Source organism: Pseudorasbora parva, chromosome 19, assembly GCF_024679245.1.
Source record: "Pseudorasbora parva isolate DD20220531a chromosome 19, ASM2467924v1, whole genome shotgun sequence".
Lineage (NCBI taxonomy): Eukaryota > Metazoa > Chordata > Actinopteri > Cypriniformes > Gobionidae > Pseudorasbora > Pseudorasbora parva.
The window spans coordinates 10,978,653-11,006,605 of record NC_090190.1 but is presented as its reverse complement, the minus strand read 5'-3'; the positions used below and the strand labels follow the sequence as shown (position 1 = coordinate 11,006,605).

At 37.3% G+C, this 27,953-nt stretch overlaps 1 protein-coding gene across 1 annotated transcript; it reads left to right on the top strand.

The window, feature by feature from the left end:
- Nucleotides 1-5,100: 5,100 nt before the first annotated feature.
- On the top strand, nt 5,101-25,327 carry galnt12 (UDP-N-acetyl-alpha-D-galactosamine:polypeptide N-acetylgalactosaminyltransferase 12). Its single transcript, XM_067424884.1, has 10 exons — nt 5,101-5,692; nt 7,155-7,324; nt 10,589-10,778; nt 10,989-11,174; nt 12,070-12,187; nt 15,414-15,590; nt 18,645-18,776; nt 19,155-19,268; nt 22,051-22,206; nt 23,568-25,327. The coding sequence occupies exons 1-10, from the start codon at nt 5,334-5,336 to the stop codon at nt 23,703-23,705; spliced, it is 1,740 nt and encodes a 579-aa protein (XP_067280985.1). The 5' UTR covers nt 5,101-5,333; the 3' UTR covers nt 23,706-25,327.
- Nucleotides 25,328-27,953: the final 2,626 nt, after the last annotated feature.

The window sequence follows — 27,953 nt, the reverse complement described above, 5'->3', positions numbered from 1 at the left end:
TGAAATGCAAGCAATGTAATTTTTACCTGATTTACACCCCCTTAAAATAAGGTGTACCCTGCAGAGTTTTACATTTGTGACCTGAGCTTCTCGTACCAACCAGATCATGAGCAAAACACATGGGAGGTTCTGCCAAGTCAGGCAAAAAAGTTTAATGGCACAATTTCCAGGTGTGCCGCGCAATTACATAAATTAAGCTGTAGGTCACTGAACATTTTCATCGTCATGCTTATAACTACAGCACACATAAATTAGGCTGTATTTTCCCCATATGACTTATGGTTGGATTGTGGGCAGTTGATGCATGATGAATCCTCTTGAACTGATGGCAATGCTGTCTTCTTGTTGGTCCTCTGAGAATATCACAGTCCTTTATTCCTAATTGCCATCTTACTCATTTCCCTTAAGGTCATGCAGTGGAAGTCCAAACAACTTTTTTTTATTATTTGCTATTAAAGGATTAGTTCTCTTCAAAGTGAACATGTACTCACCCCATCTCATCCAATATGTTCATGTATTTCTTTCTTCAGTGGAAAAGCAATTCAGTTTTTCGAGGAAAACCTTCTGGGATTTTTCTCCACATGATGGATATCAATGGCAACCAACGGGCTGAAGGTCCAAATCAGAGCAGTTTCAAAGGGCTTCAGAGGGCTCTGCAAGATCACAGCCAGTTTAGCGAAACCATCTGTCATTTAAAAATTGACATTTAATGCTCGACTTCGGTATTGTCTTTCTTCCCAATGTATGACACCATCACGTTGGAAAGGTCATGGCTGTGACGTACGTGGAAGTACCGACCTAGTGCCGAAAAACGGCATCTCATGTTCTAAAGCCCGCCCTGATGATTTCATTGGTCCGAACAGTTTTTGTTCAGAGATAATTACTCCTCTATGGATCGAGACCAGACCGAACCGACCGACCTAAAAAAACTGTGGGCGGGGCTAAGTTCGGCTGGCATCCAGGCTAATTGCAGTATTTATTACGAGTGATTTATCCATCATATGCCCTCATAAGAACTTTGAGGATTTGTTTAATATGAATTGCATTACAAATAAAATGTATTATTATTATTATTATTATAATCCTTCGCTCTTGTGACATCTCTACTCTGATGATGTGTTTAGCAGAAGGAGGGTGGGATAATCTGTCACTCACATGAGATCGACCAATAGCAATTCAAGTCCTCCCCTACATTTTTTCTTGTTCGAGAAGCCACTTCACTCGGATACACATTACAATAGGGAAGAAAAGACTATCACAGTGTAGCGACTCAGGCGAATCAAGCACACAATCGCCAGTTACATTTAACAAATATGTTTTGAAAGCTCTGTGCTGAGTAACATACCTTCCCCCAACACAACAGAGAAAGATTCTCCGTTACCCTGGAAACCATCTGATAAGATGTTTTATGGCCCAAAAGAATTTGGCCACAGAAAAGTGTCTTAGACACAAAGAATTTAAGACACGAGGTTGTAAGACACACGCTTTTACCTCAAATTATAGACAAACCATCTATAAATGAACATGCACCCCAGGACATTATATGTAAACACATAACTGTCTTGTAAAATGTTTATTCTGTATGGTATTTTGCATCTTTTTGTCTTTGTCTTAACAAAGTACTAGTTCAGATAACCTCATATATGTCATGTCTCCTATCAAATTAATGCTCACTTCACGACTTACACTTCCATGTATATCACTTATTCAGAAAATGCAGTGTGTGTTTGTTGCATTAATTAGAGTATGAATGAGACCCACTGATTCGAGCCTTGAAACAAAGAGCCATAAAATCTGCTGAGGAATTTCCCGCCTGGAAATCCCAACAATCTCATTGGTTAAGTCTAACCCTGGAGGGTGGGACTACTTCCAGACCTTAAAAGACCAGTGGAGACAATCTTCTCTCTCTTCTCTGAAAATCTCTTGCTCTTACTTCTCCAACTCTCTCCCTGTGGGAGCCAACACCCACGGTGGCTGGCACTTAAGCCATGCCACCAATGCAGGCCCTCCAAGCAGGCCCCAGCTCTTCCTCTCTTCCCCTCTTCCCTGGTTCTCCTCGCTTCCCTACTGAGTCATCAACTTACTAGCCCCAAGGGCATTATTCAGAAGGAGGACACGGAGCGTCTTCTAAAAGCAACCAGCCGCTCCCTCTCGACTCGGAAAGAACCACCGGACACGCAGGGCATTTGAACTCGGAAACAAACGCACACACGCGAGAAGCCACAACTAGAGCAAGTATTATCTTCCAAATTCAAACTGCTGTAAAGAGGGTGTGTTATTTTCCCGTTGGGACAAGTTAACTCCGTGAAGGTCGTATTTGATGAACTGAAGGAAAGCTGCTTCTTATCCCCCCCCCCACTCTCTTTGTCTCTCTCTCTCTCTCTCTCTCTCTCTCATCTCTCTCTCTCTCTCTTTTATCTCTCTCTAATTTCAGTCTATTCATTATTCTCTTTTATGTATTCTTTCGTTAATATCTATACTTCTACTCTCTTGATGCATATTTAGTATGTACTTTCTGTGTGAATTGTAGTGTTATTTTTAGTCTGTGTTTATTAAACCTCCAAAAGACATTTAATGGGTTGAATCTGTTATTCTGCCACATACACAAAGTCAATGAAACTTGCGATCTAACGTTACCTAACTGCTTATGCTACTATGTTAGTAAAGTAAACTGTATGACCATTTGAAATATTGAACTTGTCCTGATCAGTAAAGTTAATGTTTCTTATGCGCTCGTAAAGCACTAATCCCTTATTGAGAATTGATTTGAAAAGTCTATAACTAATTTGCAGGACAAACTTAGTAGGATAATTTCAAGCAATTTCATAAAGGGTTACTTGTATTTAATTAAACAATTTTCCCTATCGGAAAATTTTAATACGTAATGAATGACTGGCAAATTATATTCATAAATTCATGAATATTGAATATTAAATCCCTTTTGAGTTAATTATTCCCCGAGACATTAAACTCATAAGTCATTGTCGTTACAACAGCTTCCGTTTCATGCTGACTTTAAAGGAACCGTCGATTACACAACCTTGATAATATGTGCAAAATTTAATAATCTCGTAAAAACACGTATAGTGTGCTGGTTTATATTGGGTGTTCTGAATATATTACCCAATATTTTACATGATGGCTGGTTGGACATATTAGAAAAGCTTTTCTACATGGCTCTGTGTTGATATGTGCTAAATGACTGTGCAACATTGTGTGCAGTGTACCATAGATTATTACAACACTCTTTGGATCTTCTACAGAATTGTTAAATCCAAAATGTGTGGCACTCAAATTACCATCTCACCTCTCTGATGGCCTCATCAATAATTAAACATTCATTTGGGTAAACATTTTTTGCTTGCTACATGGATCATCTTACATGTTTATTATAACATATTGCTTGTATGAAGTAAAAAATTCATGTAGGGGGAGGAAAATCATACAATCGGAAAACAATATTTGTTGGGTGTGTATTAGAAAGTTAAAAAAATAAACTTGTTAATACAAATATTTTTTAGCAATTGTAATGACTGAATTCTGAAATCCACTGCTGCTTTAATATACATATAGAGTTACAAAAAAAGTATGTTTGCAAAAACTGAAAGTAAATATTTTGAACAAAATAAGAGGGATCATACAAAATGCATTTTTTAGTGCTGTTCTGAATAAAATATTGTACATAAAAATATTTACATGTAGTCCACTAGACAAAAAAAGCTGAATGTATTAAAATGACCCCATTCAAAAGTTTATGAACCATTGATTCCCAACTGTGTCATTCCCTGGATGATCCACTGCGCTTTTTATTTGTATTGTGATTTTCTTTTTGGAAGCAACAGAATATACTTACTTGTTTCCTGGAAGACAAATTTTGTATAATCTTTTTTTTTTTTTTTGTGAGGAAAAAATTATGTCTACAGGAATGCACAAATAAATATTTTGATTTACATTACAGTGCATATACAAAACCAGAACTATTGTTGCTTTAAATAGTCAAAGTAAACAACACAAAAAGTTAGGCTGTTTATAAAATGTAAATAAGTCATTATTATTTAAATCATACATTTTTCTATGTATTAAGTAATGATCTGTGTGCACTTTCACAGGCTCGTGTGCATATCTTGGCATAACATTGTTTATAGAGCGGATGTGCACTAACTGGATTTGGATTAGCGCTCTGTCACAGTGTGTGCCCCCTAAGACTCTCTGTGATTTGACCTGGATTTCTTTCTTCATGCCTCTTCCAGTTCTGCTGGCCTTATCTGACAAACAAGCCTGCTAATGTGATCACGCAAATCCCTCTTGCAGTGCTCAGACCTGTGGGACATGCCACTATATGGTTGTGGTTGAAAACCAGTAATATTTAAAAAGTACATTTTCAAAAGTCTTCATTGTATTTCTCCAAAACTACTACTTATTAAAAGATGTATAAACCTGTAATTTGTTTTCTTTCAGGTCCTAAGGGTATTGATTTCCCCAAGAAATTAGGGAAATCTTATTTTCCAAGTAATGTGTAATTCCAAACGTAAAAAAGTATGAAACTCTGTCAAAAAAATATTATCCCTATTATCATGAAATAAAATCAGCCAACCTTTTTATTGCAGTAGACCTATTTATTATACATGATTTATGCTATTGCACTTGTAAAAACTCCTAATTTAGAGGGACATTAGGAGTTTAATGAATAATAAAAAGTCAATAAAAATACTGGGGCATACTAAGCCGTAATCGTGACATACCATATAATATGAGCATAAAAACATCGAAACGATGATACAGTTAAAATTATGACATTCTAAGTCACGAAAAGGCCTATGAGATAAGATGATAAACCATATTAAACATTTTTAATATGTTTAAATTACGATATTTTATGTAATAATTCCTAATTTTATGTCATGATTATAACTTTTAACTTCATTATCTTCGTATATCATAATTTCATCATTTTATCTCATGATTTCCAAAAGCATGTTTTTTTTTTCTTTCATGTGGCGGAAATAGGCCTCCAGAAAATGTAACAATTCCTGTTTCCAACTCCTCCCCCTGCAACCGGCTCTGCTCTGAGTGCTCGCCCTTCATGTCGATTAAACACACACACACACACACACACACTTCAACAACAGTTGGTTTGCTACAGATAATGAAATGAGCAAATGATCGCTTTGCTTGGATAGTTTCCCCTTCACTGTAGTGGACTTAAAAATGAAATCTGGCACTTTGAAAACGATATCCTCTAACATGGGCGAACTTTTTTCGAACTTTTCATGAGATTGAACTTTGGATGACAAACAGTTTGAGGTAACCAGTGCGGAATAGAAGGACACATTATGGCAATATGTGGCAGACGGAGTCGGTCCAAGTTCATTCTGTACATTCTCGGTGCTTTTATTGTGGGATATTTAATGTTTCATAGGAACACGCAAAGTGATGTCGAGCTAGCGGTTAGAAGAGAAGTGCCAGTCGAGCAGCGCGAAAATGTGGACGAAGATTTTCTGAAGAAACCTGTTTACGAGAAGCCTCCTTTAGATGTTAATGCTTTGGGAGAGTTGGGTAGAGCTGTTAAACTAGACCTGACTGGAGAAGAGAAGCGAGTGGAGGAGGAGAGCATCAAAAAGCATCAAATAAACACTTATGTGAGCGATAAAATATCACTACACCGCAGGCTGCCTGAAAGATGGAACCCACTGTAAGTTTCAATGCTGTAACGTTACATGAATGCTTGATATTTGTCTCATATTCAGCCTCCATAGAACATTAACTCTTTGATGTAATTATATTAAATTGGTTTATTTAAATTGCACCAGAATGTAGAAAAGGATACAACTCGTAGTTGTTTAAATCCGCTTCGATTAAATGAAAAACAGGGAAGTTGTAAATGCACACAGTGTATTTTGTACACAGTCCCTATCTTTGCCCCAGTGTTTAATATGCGATTACAAAAAGAGAACGTCTACAAATTACCAGCGGAGGAGGAAAACGTTCAATATGGCAAAATGTGTCTAGAGGTGCAGTTTGCAGTTGGCCTTACTCTCATATAAATTATGCAACAACAACAACAACAACAAAACATATATACAATTCAAATGGCATGTGTTGTTTTTAGTTGGTTTTACTGAAGAAATGTGGTAAGTAAATAATAATAAGTAAAATCCACAGTTATCCTTTTTTCAGGAACCATTTGTGGACCCCTAATTACAAAATGACAACAACAAAAACATTTTTTAGAGTCAAACAATTAACCAAATCCAAAGGGTTTGCGTTATTTTATCCAGCTGGAGCAGTTCTTCTCAACCTTTTTTACTCCAATGCCCTCCTTTGTCTAAGACAATATTCGAAGGCCCACATAACTAAGCTGACTAAACTATAATAAATAAAACAAGTGTTAGATAAATTTTCAGGCAGACATTCTGCAGCCTTGACGCTACCAGCCATAACCACCTTATGCCTTAACCACCCGTGATGTGTGGCAGCAGCAGCGCAACATCTTGTGAGAATGATTAAGCAAGTTTATTAAGGAAAAAGGTTCATATTTATACACAAAATAAAGTCAAATCTTCCATGATGTCTAGGCTATCCTCAAAGATCAAAAACTACCATATTTGGCATATTAAGAAATATAATGACAAGATAGGATGTTCAAATGTATGCACGTCCTGAGTTCCTGTTTGTGTGCGAGTGTACACGTGTGCTTAAGGCCTAGTATTATTTTATTGTTTTGTCTTGGTGTGTCCATGATGTGCACATAACGATACAAAGTCAGACAAGGGCAGTTTTACACAAGACTAAACAAAAGTGGGGCCTAGGAATTAAAAAAATATTAACAGTCAGTTTAATGTTGTACATCTAGCATTTTAATTAAAATATTATGTTAATATAACTCAATTTTAAGAATGAGGCCACCGATCGGCACCTGGTTGAGAACCACTGACCACAGGAACAGTCTGCCATTTGTTTTACCTAAATACGTTAAACATGAATGTAAAATAAGGAGCCAATTTATTATTATTTTATTTACATTATGTAATGAAGCCTTCATTTTTTTATAATGATCATTAGGCTTGAACAGATGTGTCTGTGGTGGTTATTTTATGTGTTTTTCCTTTTTAATTAGCAAGCAAGACATTAACTAACAATATCTCTCTATACAGATGTAGAAACCTGAAATACGACTACCTGAGCCTGCCTACAACATCGGTAGTGATAGCCTTCTACAATGAAGCCTGGTCCACACTACTGCGGACAGTGCACAGTGTCCTGGAGACCTCGCCTGACCGTCTGCTGACTGAAGTCATACTGGTGGATGACTACAGTGACCGAGGTATCAGTCTGAATGGAAACTTCTCATACATGTGATTGTCATGAGATGTTAAAAGTGTTAAAAGTTAATCATATTAGGATGAACTTGGAGCATTTATGATTTGAGAAAGCCGGGAAGTAGAAACCTCCTAGACCAACACACAAACAACATCCTAGTAGCAACTGCATAGCAAACAACTATGCAGTAAAATAACTCCCATAGCTTACACTGCTAACATAAAGGTTTGCATGTGCAAACACTACTCACATTTTTGCTCAGGATATTGTAATATTTATGTAATATTTACTGAAATCTGATTGCTAAATTTTAGGGCTGTGCGATATTGAAGAAAATGTGATATGCAATGCTTTGTTAAATAAAAAATATTGTGATACAATATTGATTTAAGTGTGTAAAATTTGGTCTGGAAACTCACCATTGACAGGGCTCAATCTGAGGGGCGGGATAAACGGTTGTCTTTCAAACTCCCTCTGCAGGGCATGCACGTAATTGGATAGTGCTACAACCAACCAGAGCAACGAAGGTGAAGCAGAGCTACTTTGACAGATTAAACTTTCCCCGTATCCGGTCGGCAAAACTCAGAACACATCTTCCCTTCTTAAGAATGACTTCAGTGCCGTTCTTTTCCCAGAGGAAAGCTCAACTCCAAGTCTTCCAGAGTCGCGGTCAAAGCTGATTCGAAAGACCGCCGTTCACCAGTTTCTGTGTTTACTAGAAGCATGCAAGCGAAACTCGGCCGTCATTATGTTAAGCCCCGCCCACCGACTCTATACACGATGTGATTGGCCTGACCAGAGTTTGGTGTTTACAGCTCAGAAGTGTATTGAGAGTTACTAGACGACACTCACGGCAGATTAGATTTACTGCCGCTAGGGTGCGTCTAGATTTCTAGGCTATGTTTCACATTCTTTCTAGGAAAAGAAAGCATCGCTACAACTTTTGAAATTGACCAGCCAACATTTTTTTTTTTTTACATCAATGTAAACAAACAAAAATTGTAATGCCAATATTTAAATACCAGAAACTCTTTGCTTGACTTGGAAACATATAGTTATATCAACTTAACATTAAGGAAATCCAGGTAAACAAAGACACCTGAACTAGGGGTGGATGATTATTTTTGTTATTTTAATTTATCTTTGTTATTAAAAATAAGAACTTAAAACAGTAGTCTTCCTTAAATATACACTGATACATAATAAAGCTACAAAGATTTTTCAGCCAAGAACACCAAGTGATTTTCTCTTTTTCTTTTGTTGTTTTACAGACAGCGGCAGGTTGACTGTATTAGCAGGCTGTCACTCACTTTAAATGGATAATTCACCCAAAAATGAAAATTAGCCCATGATTTACTCACCCTCAAGTCATCTTAGGTGTATATGACATTCTTCTTTCAGACGAATAAAATCAGAGTTATATATATCCATTTTGCTATATACTATAAATCAGTGTTAAAAAAATGTTGGGAAATCATTGAACTTCACGTGACCCTACTAGAGTGATTCCTGATAGGCTGTATGCAAAAACCCAATCACCTTTTAAAGAAGAAAACAAATCATCCACTGACTTTCAAAGCTGCTACAGAAAGGACTTTTGACTTTTGAAATGTATTGGAGTAAAAAGTATATTTTTCTTTCAAATGGAGTGAAGTCATAAGTCATAAGTTTTCAGAAAAAAGTAAAGTACATATACTCAAAAAGTGTACTTAAGTACAGTACTCAAGTAAATTTAAGCATGAATACTCATCATTTTGACATAACTGTGTGTGTATTTGACAGTTTGAGTGTGTAACAACAAGGCACAAAACAGAACTGAAGGGATCACACGCTTTCGAGTGTGTCAGACCGCAGACAGCGCGAGCTTGCAAGGAGTTGTTTTTTACAAGTTATTTCATGTACACTTTTCCCTCACGGACCACTGCCACGCACACACATACTAGAATGTAAACAAGACATAACATAAAGTCCAGGCCTGGTCCTCTCTAGCCTTGCACTGTCAGTCCTTCTTGAGAAGAGACCGGTGTGGCACGCATATGTCACATAACCGGTGTTATTATCGTTAACTAAAACAGAAAGTATTAAAAACACTTTTATTAATTAAAATAAAGCTGAAATAAAATTAAATATAAATATTAGTCGAAAAATGTAAACTACATTTTGTTTTTTATTTTGCCTTGGCAATATAATTAAATAAGTTTGAGTTGAAACACTAAAATGTAAAAAATAATAATTTATCTTAGCAATATAGCAATTTTTAAAAAATAAAATAAGACAGTTACAAAAGCACATAGAGAAATTATTTAAATTAAAATGAACATAAAAAACTAAAGAAACATAGTTCACCCACAAATGAAATTTATGTCATTAATGGCATAATCTCTCAAACTAAATCTAAAATATCTTAAACTGTGTTCCGACGATGAACTGAGGTCTTACGGGTGTGGAACAACATTAGGGTGAGTCATTAATGACATCAATTTCATTTTTTGGTGAATTAACCCTTTAATAAAACTAAAATAACACTGCAATGGACAAAATGTTATCTTATTGAATGAGTAAATCAGATAGACATTTTTTTAAAGTTAATATGAAAAGTTGCTTCTAAACTACCCCTAAACCTACCCATCACAGGAAACATTCTGCATTTTTACTTTCTAAAAAAACTCATTCTGTATGATTTATAAGCGTTTTGAAAAGCGGGGACATGGCCATTGTCCTCATATTTCAACCTCTCCTTGTTAATACCGGTGGCATACCCATGTCATTATACACATTGGTGTCCTCATATGTCACAAAAACATGCCTACACACACACACACACACACACACACACACACACACACACACACACACACACAAACACAAACACAAACAAACAAACAAACAAACACAAATAATGGCTTACTCAAAGTATAATATATCCTATAATAATAATCCTGGAAAAGAAATGATGCTGGATGTTATTAGAATAGTTTACAGTTTTTTTTCTCTCTCTGTGTTTCTATTCTGTGAAGCACTTAGTAAACACTGTTACAAGTATTTAATGGCCATTATTTAAGTTTTTATAGAATTATAAATCAATGTGTTGCAGTCTTTTCAATGAAATACCAAAGCAACAACATCATCTCAGCTCCACCCTGTGGTGAAACGGCAAGTTGTTCCTTAATGCAAAAGCCAATTAGCATATTTCCTAAGTTCTTGTTCCCTTTAGGCCTGCAGCTGTCAAAGGGTTAATTCACCCACTTCCCATGAATTTGACCCACAGATCATTTAAAGGAGCCTCTAGAGAACTACATCGCCACTATCAAAAAGGTGCGTCTGATCCGAGCAAGGAAGAGAGAGGGTTTGGTACGAGCACGGCTCCTGGGAGCTTCCATTGCCACAGGAGACGTGCTGACCTTCCTCGATTGCCACTGTGAGTGTCATGAAGGCTGGTTGGAGCCTTTACTCAAGAGGTGAGACAGATAAACCCCTCTCTACAAACCCAAAACATGCAGTATTTTCACAATTTGTGTATAAATTTGCAGTTAATACTTGTTTTACATAGCATTTGCATAATAAAATGTGCATGCTTTTTCAAGTTAAAGCTAGGCAAAATATCACATCACAGTTTGTTTTATGAGAACTAATATTTATCTCTCCTTTTTTATCTCAAAATTCTGTAGAATTAAGGACGAGCCTTCGGCTGTGGTGTGTCCTGTAATTGACGTCATCGACTGGAACACCTTCCAGTACCTGGGCAACCCTGGAGAACCTCAGATCGGGGGATTTGATTGGCGATTGGTGTTCACGTGGCACAGTATCCCAGAACATGAGCAGAAACACAGAAGTTCTGCCACTGATGTCGTCAGGTCTGTGCTTCATGGTTGCACCTAAGCAGAAACCATTTGAAATTCTAAAATGCTAAAAAAAAAATATATATATTTTTGGCCCTGTTCCAATTTTTTTTTAAAACACAACATGCCATTGATATGTCAATAGGTTTTGCACTTTATTATGCATTGCCTTATTCATGAGGGTTCAAATATTCTTAGCAGAGCAGTTCCTTTTCCATATCTGGAAATTTTGAGATTCATAGGGGACTTATTATGCCCATTTTTACAAGATGTAATTTAAATTCCAATATGTTTTACGCTTAAAATACCTCACAGATAATTTATAAATCCATGTTGTAAATACCCATATCTGACTACAGTCAAGTTATCGTGTTATTGTGCATGCTATCTATATCGCGATGATCACTCTCACTGATAGCATAGTTCTTCTTTCATCATTTAAGTTTATTATTTTTACGCATTTTAAAGCTATATTAGTTTAAACTTCGAATGGATCGTTTTCTGAGCGCACTTATCTTAAGCACACGCACACAAACAACTGACTATCAGACTTCAAGACTCATGAGTAATTTCTCTTTCACATTTTTTGCTCGTTTTTTTCACGTGCTTGCAGAAAAAGGCGTACCAAAACAAAGGTACTGGGTTACCCCTTTTCACGTTTTCTGGGTTGTTAGATCAGATGCACTGGGAACCTGATCATAGCACTTAAACACGCAACAAGTCTTTTCATTATGTACCCTTTAAGAATTTTTTTTTATGTTTCTATTTCAGGCACCACAATTGTTTAGGTCAACAAATTTGAATTTGCTCGCTACTAATTAAATATTAAACAGCATTAAACCCTTTATGCGATTCCTGGAAGTAAATGTAATTTTAGTAGTAATATTTCTCTATGTTGGTTTATATCTAGGTCTCCTACAATGGCTGGGGGTTTGTTTGCAGTTAATAAGAAGTACTTCCTTTACCTTGGCACATATGACACAGGAATGGAGGTGTGGGGTGGAGAGAACCTGGAGTTCTCATTCAGAGTAAGTGCATTTTGTTGCTTTTTCTGTAACATTTTCCTCTAGTTTCTCTCCAGGTTTTGGTTTCCTGAGGGAAGAAAACCTTTGGGCAGATAGTCACAATCCTAATTTGAAAACTGTGTGATGAGTCACACAAGGTTAGGAGGTCAGCCAGCACCTTTGTTAAGTGTATGCCAGCTAGTATGATGACTAAAGCGACCTTCACTGTTTATGCATTATTTACTTGCTCATAATTCCTCTGATTACTCAGCTCATCCCCTGAAGGATTCCAACACTGTTACACAGACCGTAATTGGTTCAAGTTTTGAGTGCCTTGAACGCCAAGGGCTGCGTTTTAACCAGATTTTACTAGGGAACATCATAAAAACCAGACAGCAGCTCTTTCAATGCAATATGACAGACCAGCCTATTTATTATCTGGATCAGCAGAACTCTGTTTTTTCGGGTTCAAGGAGGTGGATTGTTTTTTAGCGGTGTTCATCGGCATGGTAATTTGCGCTACATGGCTAACCTTTTCTAGCTATCACCAGACCAAGCTCAATTTAAAATTGAACATAGGTCTGTGGGGTCTGCTCTGTATTTTCTACTGCACAAGAGGCGTGATCAACAGGCATTTTTTGAAAAAACATGTATGCATTTGGATAGTCCTTCAATCAATCAGACCACAAGAGGCGTGATCAAAGTGCAACGACTCATTGTTTCTCTATCTGTCATCATGTTTAACCAGCCAATAGCGTGCCAGGTGGAAAAGCCAGTCTGTGATTAGTTCTTGCAAAAGTGTAACAGAAACAGTAGAATAGTGATGGGAAGTTCGGTTCTTATCCGCAAACCGGTTCTTTCGGACAGTTCGTTTCAATGATCCGGTTAAAAAAAAACGTATCACTGGTTCTTTTACGTCTTTACGTAATGACGTCATTTCTATTATCCCGGCGGATGAAAATACATTCAAACACATCCATATAAAGTATTTGTAATCTAAATTTAGTATAGTAATAATTATTATTGACATCATCATCATCTTGGATACATTTTTTCATTTATGTTTTGCAACAGCACTCAATACAGCCAGTGTCGTGCAAACACTGATGTTTTACACAGATTAAATAAACTTACATTGACATAACATACTTACACAAAGTATGTTAAGTATGCAAGCTGAATATGTAGTCTATATCAAACCTACTGTATGATTACATTTTAAAATGTGTATCGACTTAGAAATTAAATAAGAAAAAAGCTGTTCCTGAAAATATCATGCATTATTGATAAAACAAATAAATGTTTAATTTGACCCATTTTACAATCCATTGTTTCCAAACTTTAAAATAATACAGTGATCAGACAGCTTTATGATGTTTCCAAACGCGATTAGTTTTATACACTTAACCCGTATTTCGTTCCTCTGAACAAATAACACGCATGCTCGGCTCATCGGTTCTCCGCATCGAACGTGTCCGACAGAAACGGTTTTCGATTCTGCACTGCTGATCCGAGGATCCGAGAACCGCTACGTTCGGTTACACGCGCATGCTCAGTAACAGCTGCTCGTGAGTTCATCAAATCTCTCAGCAAAACATTTCTCGCTTCAGCTTACGATTGGAGTTATAACATCTACTTCAAGATATTAGTTTATTTCTAGTCGGAGAGACTGTCACTCATCTCAGAATGATAATAACTATAGTAACTTGTGGGATCAGCCCTGATTTGAGACGCGAACCATTTAGAACGGTTCAGTTCGATTTGGTGAACTGGTTCGACTGGTTCACTAAAAAGATCTGGTTAAAAAGAACGATTCGTTCGTGAACCGGACATCATTACAGTAGAAATGAATGTACAGGTTTCCAGGCTGAGTTGCCGGGCGAAATCAAATCGCCGGCAGATCAGGCTGGGTTTACCCAGTCTATGGCTAACCTGCTCCGGAGCAGATTTTTTTTCTTGTTGGAGATGGAAAACCCGAACTGGTCCAATCAGCTGTGAGTAAAGTGACATGTATCTGATTCAATAAAGTCACTCCCCCTGTAGTTCTCGCTCCAAATTAAAGCAGTTTATATTGAGAAAGACAAAATTGCTGTATTGAAAAATCTTTCCATCTAATGAGATCACAACCCTGACTATTGTCCTGCAGTAGTACAAACTACACCCCTACAAATTGTTTTGCCTCCTACAATGAAACAGCCAATTATGGTGTAGTATAGCACTATGGTGGTGTTTGAGGAGAGAACCCTAACTGGACTGTGAAGCACTATGTACAGCAGTACAGGAAATGCGCTATATAAATACATCATTCATTCATTCATTCATTCATTCATTCATTCATTCATTAGGGGATATCATCATAGGGCGAATTCCAAGCGTTGTTTTTGCACCCTTGAAGGGCACTTCGGGAAGAGGGTGCCATTTGTAGACGCCATTGTAACAAAAGTGAACAACTGAATCCCTTCACACAGGGGCCTTCCACAAGTCCATAAGCAAAGGTTGCATGTAATGGACACTTCAAGGCAGTAATTTTAGCATTTATGCTCATGTAGTCTCACAGCCAGATCTTCAGACTGACAGCAGAAGGTCTGGGCTTCATCGCAGCTTTCAATGGTCAAGACCCCAAGAGGACGTTTGACTGACATGCAAGTTTACTGCAACAATGTATCCACAAACTTCACAAAACCCAGCGTTTAGTTGATCCTGGTAAGCACTCATTGTCATTGGCGTTCTTCTTCCACGAGGGAGTTTGGAGTCGTGGCATTTGTTTCCAGGCGGACAGTTAAACAACTCAACACACGTCTCGCGGACATCCTGTAGAATTCAACCAATCAGATAACGACTTTGAAACTCCTGAAGTGTTTCTAGATAACTGTGCCATATGCATCAGATGTTCAGCCAGCGGTCCGTGGGCGTGATGTCTGAGGCTGAGACTAATGATCATGTGACATAGGGTGGCAAATCCTCAAGGTTCATTTTAAAGCTCAATGGCGGGAGAATTCGAGTTAACGTATTAAACAGAATAATTCAAGTTATAATAATTCAAGCTTGGTTTTATTTGTGATATATTACACACGTTTTTAATACATTTCATATGAAGTAAGTTAGTTTCGTAGATTGAAATGTGTTTAATAGTAGCATAATTTAATTCCCTACAGTTTAGAACAGCCAAATGTGCCTATAATGCCTAAAATGCTTCCGATGGATCATTACAGATGGCTAATCTGTTTCCTGTCTTGGTGGTGTTTTTCAGATCTGGCAGTGTGGAGGGAGTCTGGAAATCCATCCTTGCTCTCACGTGGGTCACGTGTTTCCAAAGAAAGCGCCATATTCGAGAAACAAGGCCTTGGCCAACAGCGTGCGGGCGGCCGAAGTCTGGATGGATGAATACAAAGAAGTATATTACCACCGCAGCCCTCATGCACGTCTGGTACGCCTACTTGTGGGGTCTGTTGCATAACTCTGCTTTTGTTTGCTTGTCTGCTATTTTTCAATGTACTGTATGTTTATCTCACTATCATCTTTGAGATTAGTGTAAAATAGACTCACTTAGCCTTTGTGAACGATGCACACATTCCTCGGCACAAACCTAGATATTTGAACACAATCTGTTGATATGCTCTGAATGACATTAAGCAGGTGGGCTAAAACTCCTCAGTTGACATTCTTTGTGCTCAGTGTGAAATTACTACAGTGAGAAGTGCCACCTTTTACAGTACGTGTTTGTCATTCACGGTCCCCACTGAGCCCTGTAGTTAAAGAGAGAGGTGCACTTGGTGACAGATCAGGTGACTATTTTCTCTCTGAATCTTGGAGATGCTGCCAGGTTGGCACTGCCAAGTCGAAATCTATCTGATGTGATGCCAGGCAGATAAGTCTCTCTCTCTCTTCAGGTAGAAACCACAGGCAAACACTGGCCTTGCCAGCGTGGATCAGGTTAGACAACCATCATACTCCGCTTCCACGCAAATTCGTAAGAGGATCGCTCTCTCTTTCACCCTCTGAGTCTCACTGCATATTTTATTCATGGCCAAAATCTCTGTCGATTGTGCCACAGAGTCCTAAAGATGAACAAAACGAGGCTCTGTGATGGATCCCGATGATCAGAAGGCTTAATTTGACCGTGTTAAAAAATTAATTTGACTTAATTTGAATCAAAGTGACCGTTTGATTGACCGTGTTGCTGGATGGTACGTGCCTGCCTCAGGACTTTGTTGAGACTGAAGCCTGATCACAGACAGATCATCAATGTGTGTGATGTTGTGCCACCTGGCTGGCACTCACAGCAGGGCCGTACTTTATTGATGAATCGCTATCAAGTTGGTTAATTAGAAGTGCATTTCCTTTCGTTCATCTGCTGAACCTCTTCGACAGAGCTCTACTTCCAACAGATGTTCCTCATAAGGGATCGTATCTCTGGCACCACTATGTAGACTATCACTCACCAGTAATTCTTGCCTGACAGGCGGTTATGAAGGGATACCACAGCCACAAACAAACGGGGGAACTTGGCCTTTATCATTCTTGTTTGCTGAGGTGGGGTTGTAGCATTATTTCGCAAGAGGTTGCTGCATGCAGCTTTTTGTGGTATTCCGCAGCGGGGTAATTGCATCAGAATTCTTAAAAAACATGATGACAAACTTTGATTGGATGTTTGGTTTTATGTGATAATTTTGTGAAAATAGTTGATGTACTATAATAAAGAGAGTGCGTTGTAAACAGTGTGTTCATGTGGCATTTACTAAAACCCTGATATGCTTCAAGCTAAATCGAAGAACAAACTGGTGCAATGTCATTTAGAACAAAATCAGGCCAAATTAAGTTTGTTTCAGGAACTTGAAATTGCTTGGCAAAAGTTACTGGAAAGTATCATTGGTCCATATGCCAATGACATAAAAGGTAGTTGTGCTCTGAGGCTCCACCCTCTGTGACAAGAAAATCTTCTCCGGTTAATATCTATTGTTAATTTTGTCATGGTCGTATGTGAGAAAAAAATTAACACACTAAAGAACTTCTTTAAAGTAGAATCTAAAGTTGTAATTCTAATTGAAGGAAGCACTAATACTGTTTTTCATGATTACTGCTGTAAAAGTCCCTCTAAAATGCGAGTAAATCACATGCATATGTAACTAAATCTTCAGTCTGGGTGACTAAATAATATCTGTAAAATAACAAAAGAAATGTACTAAATGTACAATGGTGATTATATTGCCAAGGTGTGCGTAGAAGGTTGGTAAAGCTGCTTGCTTGAAAGCAATATATTGTATAAAGTGTTATATAAATAAACATGTCTTGATTGAAGTGCATAATTGCAGAGTTAGTGCAAACATTTTTACATCGATATGATCAGATGCTTTCTCAATTGCTGTTTTCTCACCGCTCTCATTTTTCTTGTGTGTTTTTGTTATTGAGAGGAAAGTGTTCAGCACATATTTACATATTCATCTAAATGCCCCTCTCAGTAGCAAGGGTGACATCAAGATGTTCACTAACAGTATAATGCTGTACATTTATTTCCAACTTTTTTTTTTACCCCTATTCAAAGAGTGAATAAGAGCTTTGCCTTGATTATATCGGTAGTCTGGCTCCGTCCTCCTTTGTACTTCCGCTCAATTAAAATGTTCCTTCAGTACACTGCCTGGGATTGCAGTATATTCTGGTTTAAATTTTCGAACAGAGGGAGTGGCTGAGAAGGATATCGTTAATGTTGTGCAAGTTTGAGAGGACATACGTCATGACCCAATGTTAGCGATATGTTATCGCTGATCCAGAGTGGCTGCCTTCAAGGAATTTAACGCTTTTCAATGGAGAGTGGCAAGACTCTCTGTACAACTGAAATGTAGTCTGGTAGACATTTTTTGTCTTTGTTTGACAAAGAAAACAATCCGACCAATTGCACCAATAGAGTTTTTGTTTCACATTCTCTTAAAGGGATACTTCACAGATTAGCATTAAGCTTTGTATAAGTAGAAACCCAGTATTATATTCGAATGGCCATGCTTCCCTCCCTCATGTCCCCCTGAGTTGAGAGAGTTCTGTATTTTGTGTTTGCATTTTGTATCATCGGGATTCAGTTGCTCTAGCCTCTGGCTTTTTTGGCCAGAGGCTAGAGACAGAAGCCAGTAGTAGGAGCTTGTTCCCCATTTTTTCAACCCACCCTTAGGGAGCGGGATTTCACTCACAGAATGTAAAATGCGCACACGGCCGCTCAGGCATTTATAATGGAGCATTGCTGAGCAAAGCAAATGCCCGTTGACTTCCATAGCAAGAAAAAATATTACTATGGAAGTCAATACTGACCAGAAAATGTTTGGTTAAATTCCAACGGCTGGTCCTCCTTCCTTGCTGGTGTTTTTTCTTTAATGAAGATTATTTAATCTCTATTTATATTATAATGTATAATGAATGTTATATATCACTGTACCGTATGGTATGATTGCTATATTAGAGCAATTATTAACTTGTTTTCTTTGCTCGTTTTCAGGAAGCATACGGTGATGTGACAGACAGACTGAAACTCCGAATGCGCCTTAAGTGTAAAGATTTTAAGTGGTTTTTGGAGAACATCTACCCTGACATTCAGGTCCCAGAAGACAGGCCTGGAATGTTTGGCATGGTGAGAAGAGGCAAACGCCTTATATTTACATGCATGGCTTTGTAAACAACAGAGTTCCAGAAGTAAAAATGTCATTAACCGCAGCTGTTAGCTGGTTGTTTTGGTTGAAAGTTTACAATGTAAGAATAGTGGGACATAATGAAATGAGTTCCTTTACAATCAACAAAGTGAGTGGCAAAGCGTAGATTACATTCAAAATATGGGATTATTTCATTTAAAATGGTGAAATAAACAGAATTTTTGTTTTAAATGAAATTAATTTCTATATAACTTTTCACTCACATTATGCCGATAATATAATGTGTTCAAATTAAATATGAAAAATTAGATTTCTGGACCCGATTGTTGGAATATTTCTTTGTTTCTTCTCAATTGTAGCTGAAGAATAAAGGAAAGGTCAACTACTGCTTTGACTACAACCCACCTGATGAACATAATATGGTCGGTCACCGGGTCATTCTTTACCCATGTCACGGCATGGGACAAAACCAGGTAACTGTAATGACACCAGAGACATCCATGCTCAAATTAGCATTCACCCATAGGTGTAAAGAGTACCTGAAAACCATACTTGAGGAAAAACTATAGATACCTTATTGCAAAATTGACTCCATTACAAGTTACAAGTCACCAGTTCCAATATGATATGAGTAAACGTCTTAGGTTCACACTGCGACCCTTCCGAATTATGCTCAATTCCTCAATTCCAAATTATTGCTCAGATCTGATTTTTTTGTATAGCAGTTCACGTTGTCACGCAGCACGCTGTCATGCGGAAGACATTATAAAATAAGTGATTACGCATACAGTGTGATCTGCCGCCGAAGCCAGTGAATTTAAGCTCAGGCAATATGAAAAAGGAGAGGATGTGGGAAAAACGAGAGCAGAGTTTTTAAACATTTATGATGCTTTGCTTGTAAATATAGCTGTCACTGTGATGCTTATAAGTTCTGACACATCGCTGTCCTTTTGCATCTCTTGATAATGTCAGGTATGTAAAATCTTTGAAGTGACTCCCATGAGCACTGAATTGTGAAATATGTTGATCTAGACTGATATAAAAGTTGCAAAACATCTGACTTGTATGGGATTTAGGACCACATATGGAAGTGGCACAAATCGGAATTGAAAAGATCAGATTGAGAAAAATAGATCTGAGTCACATGTGAGCAAAAACAAATCGTATTTGGGCCAGATTTGCTTGCAGCCTGAACGTAGCCTAATGCCAAATTCGTAGACTGCACGATTCTCAAACATGTCGGATCACGGATCTTTTCAAACTGCATGACTATCTGGGGTTGCATTCAGTCGCTGCTTTTTTCACGCTGACCGATGGTTTGGTGACAGGAGGTTTCACACTGCATGACTGTACAAGAGGTAGAATTGCTGAAAACTCTGTCTGGTGCGCAAACTACATTTCACAACCAAACAAACGTGAGATGTGAAGAGAAAAAAACAAAACGAGATCACGCGTGCGTCAGACCGGAGCTGCCCTCTATCTTGCCTGTATAAACCAGTTTTTTTCAGATGTATTTCTAAAAAAATAAAAAATAAATTGTACTCTGAACAATTTGGTGCTTGTTCAAAAATGTAGTGAGTAAGAGTTGTTAATGTCTTTAACACTCACTCAGTGAAAACCCAAAGTAGCCAATTAAGCAGCTAATTACATTAACTCAAATGCTTTATACCTCTGCGTTCACCAGGACATATGCGCAAGACACAGAGATTGTAATGCGTCCTCAGACAGGAATACACATGAAAGTGTTTCTCACAGCTGTAATGTATTATTAAAATGGCACACTAATACACCGCAGTATATAGTGTGTGTGTGTACTTCACAGCACGCTTGTTTTTAAAGCGACAGCAGCGTGACTTCATTTCGTCTCCTCCCTCTCTGTGGGGAGGCAGATGAGCCCTAGAGACTTATCAGTGCACAATATCAGCTATGTACAGCACAACAACACTTCTAATGGATTCTCTCTGTGGATACAATAGAAATGTTCTTTTGTCTGGTTTAGTATATGTGGGTCAATCCAGTTAAGCAGTACCTTTTGAGTCTTAAATGGGAGCTATTATGCCCTATTTCATTTATTAGTTTAATTTGTGATTTCGCAATATTACTGTATTTTTGATTAAATAAATACAGCCTTGATGAACATAAGAGATGTCTTTCAAAAACATAAACATAATAAGATGAGAAGAGAAACCTACCTGCAAAGCTACAGTACTGTGAAAAGATTTAGGCTCTTGTGAAAAAATGTGAGGATGCTTTTAAAAATAATGTCATAAATATATTTAATTTGGTCAATTAACTTGTATTTGGAGGTTGGTTTCTCCAAGCGTCCTGGAGACGTTGCCGCAGTTCCTCTGGATTTTAGTCTGTCTCTGTTTTTTCTGTTTCTTCATTTAATCACAGACAGACTCGACGATGGTGAGATCAGATCTCCATGTGGAGTACACCAGCTTTTTTCAGTCTTTGTGCATACAAAAATCTAAATGGATTATTACAATATATGGAAAAAGCATTGCTTAGAAATGTAAACTGATTTTTCCTACTGACACACTACAGCCTTGGCTTGCTCAGTTGGGGACACAAACATTTTCATCCAAGTTTTCAACTTAATATCCAAATAAAATTAACTCTAAATTAACTGTATCAACTATATCATTGATCTGCCCACATGTTCGCTATATGATAAACTGAGATGAAAACATCACTGTTTTCTCCAGAGCGACTGTACAGCCCAATCAAATTTTGTTGCAATATTTTCCTGTTTAACTGTGACGGTGCTTTGAAACAATCGTCATTGTAAAAGCGCTATATAAATAAAGTTGACTTTTCTACAGCAAAATATATAAATAACTGGTCTAAAACCATTTTTGGGGTAAAATATTAACATGCCTAAGACTTTTGCTTAGTACTGTGTACATTTATTAAAATGTTTTAAAATGACTGCTTTGATTTCATAATCAGTGTCGATTAATTTTCTCATACAACCTACATGCTAAAGTGAATGAATGTTTGTGGGAATTTTCCGCATTATAAGCACGAGACCTGCAGGAATTAATATTTCAATTATGCACAATCCTGTGGCAAAATTTTAGCTCTGATTCAATATTATCTAATACATTAAGATAATATATGTTGGGGACAAAATGTGCATAACATGATTGACCTGTATGTGCCTCTCTATCAGATTTGTCTTTAAGATTTATGTTGATGTGTGTGTTCCGCTACTGTGTGTAAATATTTTCCTTTCTTGTTTTGTGACAGTTCTTCGAGTACTCCACGCTCCAAGAGGTCCGTTATAACACGAGGGATCCTGCAGGCTGTATCGTAGCTGATCCCGTATCCACATTCCTTACCATGCATCACTGCAGTAAACCCAGGGAACCTGTGCCTGAAGACCAGAAGTTTATATTCAGAGAGGTGAGATCTTTGAACACATCAATACAAACAGTATACAAATGTAAATTTATTTATCTTTAATTTTAAGATAAATTAGACTAATCCCAAATACCTGCATATACACTACTGGTCAAAAGTAGAATTTTTATTTTAATGTTTTCTTTTTTTTTTTTTTTTTTTTTTTTTTTAGCAAGGATGCCATAAATTGATCAAAAGTGACAGTAGAGACATTTATAATGTTACAAAAGATTCTATTTCCAAAATGAAGTTCTGAAAAATCTTACTATCTCCGAACTTTTAAACTGTATTGTAATTGCTCAGAAATGCCAGCACATTTTAAGATCATGTTTGTTGCATTTGATTCAACATTTCATATTTATCATTAGAATATTATTTACATTCATATGAATAAGCCACACTGTCACTGGCCTTTAGTCATTAGCAATTCACACTCAATACCCATACCCACCACCCATAATGGTGGCTTTATTTTTGGCTTTTTACTATTTTATAATATATAATTTAAACATACATTTATTAATTTTAAATAGACAGGTGTCATCATGTGGTTTGGCAGTTATTCAGGATAAGAATTGTACACACTAACATGCATGTTTTGCAGCACCTCAAGCGTTCTTCGAACCAAATAACGGGCCAAGTAAATGTCACATTAAAGCTACACTGTGTGATATTTTCCCCCATCTAGTGGTGAAAAGGTATATGACCATCCAATGAATATTAGTTTCTGTTCCTCTCAATTCTGATTTAGTTTTAACTCCTACGGTGGCCGATTTTGTCCAAGATTAACATGGCAATCCAGTTCGACCTCGTTCATGAGTGCCATCAAGTGTTAAAACGTGAAAGGCGAAGCTTGAATTTATGGGTATGTCCCTCTTTGGCTAATGCACTTTCAAGATGAAGGGGCAACATGGCGACCAGCATTCGAACCCCTCACCCGTATGTATTTTCAGTGGCATATTATAAACTTACGAGAATACTTTATTACTTGAAAGAAGTAAATATACATTAATGAGCACATATTTTTGAAGTGTTTTTAGCTAAGAATAAACTAGAAAAGTTACACAGTGTAGCTTTAAAGGGTTATTTGAGAAAGTAATGGACAGGAGGAGGGTTCAGCGTGGCTTCCGGTGTCATTTCAGAAGCAAGCCTCAGTGTGAACTCTTTGCCAATACTGCGAGCGCCTAAAGAGCAGCGTGATGACAGCAGGTTTCTCACTTGACTGTGGAGAATTAGAGCAGGGAGCAAATGAAATGCTAGGGTTGGCTGAGCTTCCTGTTCTATTGGGCCAAAGGCCTTTGTAGTATTTGAACAAACCCTTGACTCCAAGTATTAAACTTTTCTCATAATCTTTGTGTTCGCAGGATGGCTCTCTGTACCATGTTCAGACGCAGAAATGCGTTGAGGCAGTGGACCGGACCGATAACGGGAACCCTGGCCCCGCTCTCCGCTCCTGCTCGGACACGGCCTACCAGAAGTGGTTCTTTGAAGAGAGAACATAGCAAAGGTTCTCTCTACACCTTTCACCTGCACTACAGTTTCATATCAGCTGATCCAACTCCACACCAGTTTATTGAGCATTCCAGTTCCTCCACTTAGGATTGATAGTGCCTTCCTGATACAAGAGGTGCAACAGTACAGACTGTGATTCATGTATTCGATTTTAACATTCTTGCAGTGGATTAAAATTCATCGCTTATAATAGTCGTTCAGTTTGTAATCCTGAAACCTGAAGCGAGTGACCATTTTTGTGCCAATGAGAGTTCTCTGAAATTTCAAATGAGTTTTGGATTTATGACATATGTTGAGTAAAATAATATAACTACCATTCAAAAGTTTGGGTCAGTTTAATTAAAAGAAATTCATGCTTTTTGTCAGCAAGGATGCATTCAATTTATCAAAATTTATAGACTTTTTTCATGTTAAAGGTGTACTTTGTAGTATTTTTGCAGTAAAATATATTTAAAAAAAACACTAGGCCAGTGTTATATATGTTGTTCAGCTGAGTTCTTACAGTATCCCAAACGTTTCCAACTATTTGTAAACTATGAGAAATTGCTATTTTAACCAAGGAGCCGGGATGTCTGACGGAGTCACCTGTCAATTGCGTCAAATCTGCGTTACCCTGAGTTTCCGGTTTTATTTGGCAGAAGTGCTTTACTCTTAGCAGTGTGCAACAAGTGTCACAGCAGCTGCTGAGCGAACATCATGTCATAACATCATTTTAAATTCACTTAAATGTATCTGATATGATAACCAGAGCTGCGTTACCTCATACTCACTGACCGGAAAAACGGAAATTGCGCCCGCGACTGTGTCCCTGTCATAATAAAAGTCCCATTGCTTGCGAGCCATTTGTTCGGTAACGTTAATAACCGCATCAATGAACATGATTTCTGCCAAAGTCCTTTCCCGATTCTTTTCCATGGGCTGTGAGGTGAAGACCACATGTCCCAAGATTCTGAGCTCAAACTTTTTCACAATATTACTGTGTTTACTGTATTTTAGAGTAAATAAATGCAGCCTTGGTGAGCATGAGCATGTCTTCAAAAACATTTTTTTTTTTTTTAATCTTACAGACTCCAAACTTTTGAATGCTAGTGTATGCTGTCAAATTAAATGTAAAAGTCTTAAAACCACAGACATTATTTTAATCATAAATCCCAAACTGCCTTTCTTAAAGCCCACAGAAAGTTCCAGAGTGAATTAGTCTTCCAGACCGGCCTGCAAATAGACATCATCATTTAACACATCCATTTCTCTGCAAGATATAAACACTGTATTTATCATATAATTTCACAGAAGGTAATTTGAGTTATTTTAATAAGTCAGAGCTGCCAGCTCCATCTGCTGGTGCCTTAACCTCCCCTGCTATTCTGCAAAGTAGCTTCTATTAGAATCTTTCGAAGTGACATTTTCTAGTGACTAGCATTTTATCTCCTCCTCTGTGATCTGGTACCTGATGTTACTCAGATCTCGCTCGCACTTAGAGCCTCTTGGCAGCTTCGTCGTGGTTTTATTTTTGGGTAATGAGGCTAGGCTCAGATAAGCAGCAGTGCTGAGAGTGCACATGCCATTCTCTTTCCAACCACTAGATGGTGCCAAATCCTCCGTTTTACGCCATGTCATCAGCTCATATTTACAGTACATGTCTATCATTTCAGTAGCCCATTATGCAGTGATTGAGATGCTAGGTTACATTTTTTATACACTATTACGGTGATTGTTACCTGAATCTGAATGCGTATGGCAGTCTACCTCTAGTCATTAATCTGCTGCATGTGATGTGTTGGGCATATGAAGGGGACAAAACAGAGCTGGATGTAACGGCAAATGCTAGATTGTAGTGGCCAAAGTGCTGTGATTTTTGCTTCATATTTCCTTAAGGTTGCAGAGAGTTTAGAGTGTGTGGTCAGTTTAGAGTACACTGTAAAAAAATTAATCCGTAAACTATCTGGAAAAAGTACACTGTAAAAAATTATATGTTCAATAAGTTATGACAACATATGTTTTTACATTGTTTTAACTCATCAAAATAAGTTAAGCAATGTTAAACTTGTTTTTATTAGTTATACAAGATGTAACTCAATTTTTAAAGTCAGTTTAACATAATTTAAGTTGAAATAACTTAAACATCCAAGTCAATTGCAAAAGTTTAAAATTTGCCTTTTTTTTTTCTTTTTTTTTACAGTGTACTGGCATCTTATTACGCAGATATTATCCAGTCATTTTAGGGACATTTCCGTTAACCGTAAAACACAATGCAATGAAGTACAAAATACAGGAAAAAAATAAAATAAAATTCTGTCAAATTAATGTGCCCTATTTTTACGGATTTTTAAATCTTTAAATTATAGTCTTTAAAATATATATCTGTGGGACAGTTTCCCATGCTAAATGATTCACGTTTCTGTCAAGCTAATGTCATTGGTCATGAATTAGTTTGATTAACTTTCTCAATTATGTATTACTTAAGTAAAAGTGTGGTGCAGGGATGACGTACTTTTGTAGAACAACCCAGGCGTTCACATCACCCAGGTTCCCTCGAGACAAAAACCCAATAGGATTTTTCCATTGGCTTCTGGATTTTTGCAGAAAATAAGGTCTAAAAACCCCTTATGATTCTTATATGTTAACTACGGACCTTATTTCAAGCATTTAAACAAAAACCCACTGACTTAAGGACGATGGTTCCAGAAATGCTAAAATTCAAACTCATTTGTCAGTCTTTCACCACTTGAAATTGCTGGTATGTTTAAAAACAGGATTTTTATTGTCAAAGTTTAGTCAGATATTAACTTTCTGTCATCCTTTTCTCACCCTTATGTCGTTCCAAACCTGCACGAGTTTCTTCTTTGGACACGAAAGAAGATATTTTGAAGAATACACATGCTGCTATTTTCCCAAAAAGGCACTTTAAAAGTCTCATAAAAGTGGTCTATACAAGTCATGCACTATATTCTTCTGAAGTCATATAAAAATATTGTGTGTGAAGAGAGGCAAAATTTAGAAAGTCACAATTCACTTTCATTTTATTACATAAAGCAGCTGTGGCATTCTATAAATCTCTTTTTGTGCTCCACAAAGGAAAATGTTTTAAAAAACGTAAAGGTGAGTAAATAAAGACAAATGTTTTATTTGTTAGATATTTAAAATGTTTTAAGTGGCTTACTAAGTGTTCAAAAGAGGGACATTTTTCTAAAATATGGGTGAGGGTAAAGTTTTCTTTGATGAGGTTTATGGATCTTGTTTTTTTTGTTGTTTTTTGTATTAATATATACGGTTAAGGGCTAACTTATCATTGTCAATGGGGAGAATTGGTTTACTGATGTGAGTCTCTGAGAGCAAATGACATGAGCTCAATACTGGACAGATGTTTCCAGGGCATCAATAGATAAGAAGCTGATTGATTATATGATGATTATAAAATGAGAACCCATTATGTTTGAAGCAGTAGCATTTTTCCTGTCTATCAAAGCCTCAGAATGGACAATGGGTTTGTTTGATAAGGAAGGCCAAAAAAAGATGTATGGATGGCCCTATTGAGACCATTTTGTCGACAATGGAGATTTTATAGTATCCTCCATACAGTGAAAGTACAAAACACAAACAATGATACATTCCCTAGATAAATGTGGTTTAAACCCTCTGGTATTGTTCATTTGGGACTCACACTTGTGTTGTTTTCGGGTCAAAAGTGTCCAAACCTGAAATTAACTTTTTTCCCCCCAATAAAATCAAAATAAAATGTTATTCAGAGGTCAATCAACCTGATTGACCAACCTTTCTCACTCAAATTTGACGTATTGTTACAGCCATACCAGTTCATTTGTGTGTGTATTATAGTGTCTTGTGTGTGTGTGTGTTTGAGTGGGTTTGTCGGTATTGTGCTCTTGATGTTTTAGAGTGTAACCTCTTTGCTGTTAAAATTTTCACTGCATTGTGGCTGAATTATTGATTTATATTTCACGCATTTGCTAAACTTGGCTGATTTGTAGATTGTACACGCAAACATTCTCTGTAGTTTCGCATTTTTGCCCATTTCCCATTAATTTCCTATGGCAGTCTTTTTTGACCATGAACAAAACAAGTGCCCTTTTTTACGAGCATTTAGCATTTTCAAATGAAGTCCACACTTTTGTGGTCCCATAGCGACTGCCACAAAAAAGTCACAGAGTTTCATTCCATTCAGATGAAGTAGTGATTTTAAAAATTTCCGGGATAAAATGGCTGAACATCACCAGAGGGTT

Bases quoted from the DNA above. Each gene is read 5' to 3' on its own strand.
- galnt12 (XM_067424884.1), top strand. From the start codon at position 5,334: ATGGCAATATGTGGCAGACGGAGTCGGTCCAAGTTCATTCTGTACATT. The intron at 15,591-18,644 runs GTACGCCTACTT...GCTCGTTTTCAG, and splicing joins GCAGCCCTCATGCACGTCTG to GAAGCATACGGTGATGTGAC. The intron at 22,207-23,567 runs GTGAGATCTTTG...TTGTGTTCGCAG, and splicing joins AGAAGTTTATATTCAGAGAG to GATGGCTCTCTGTACCATGT.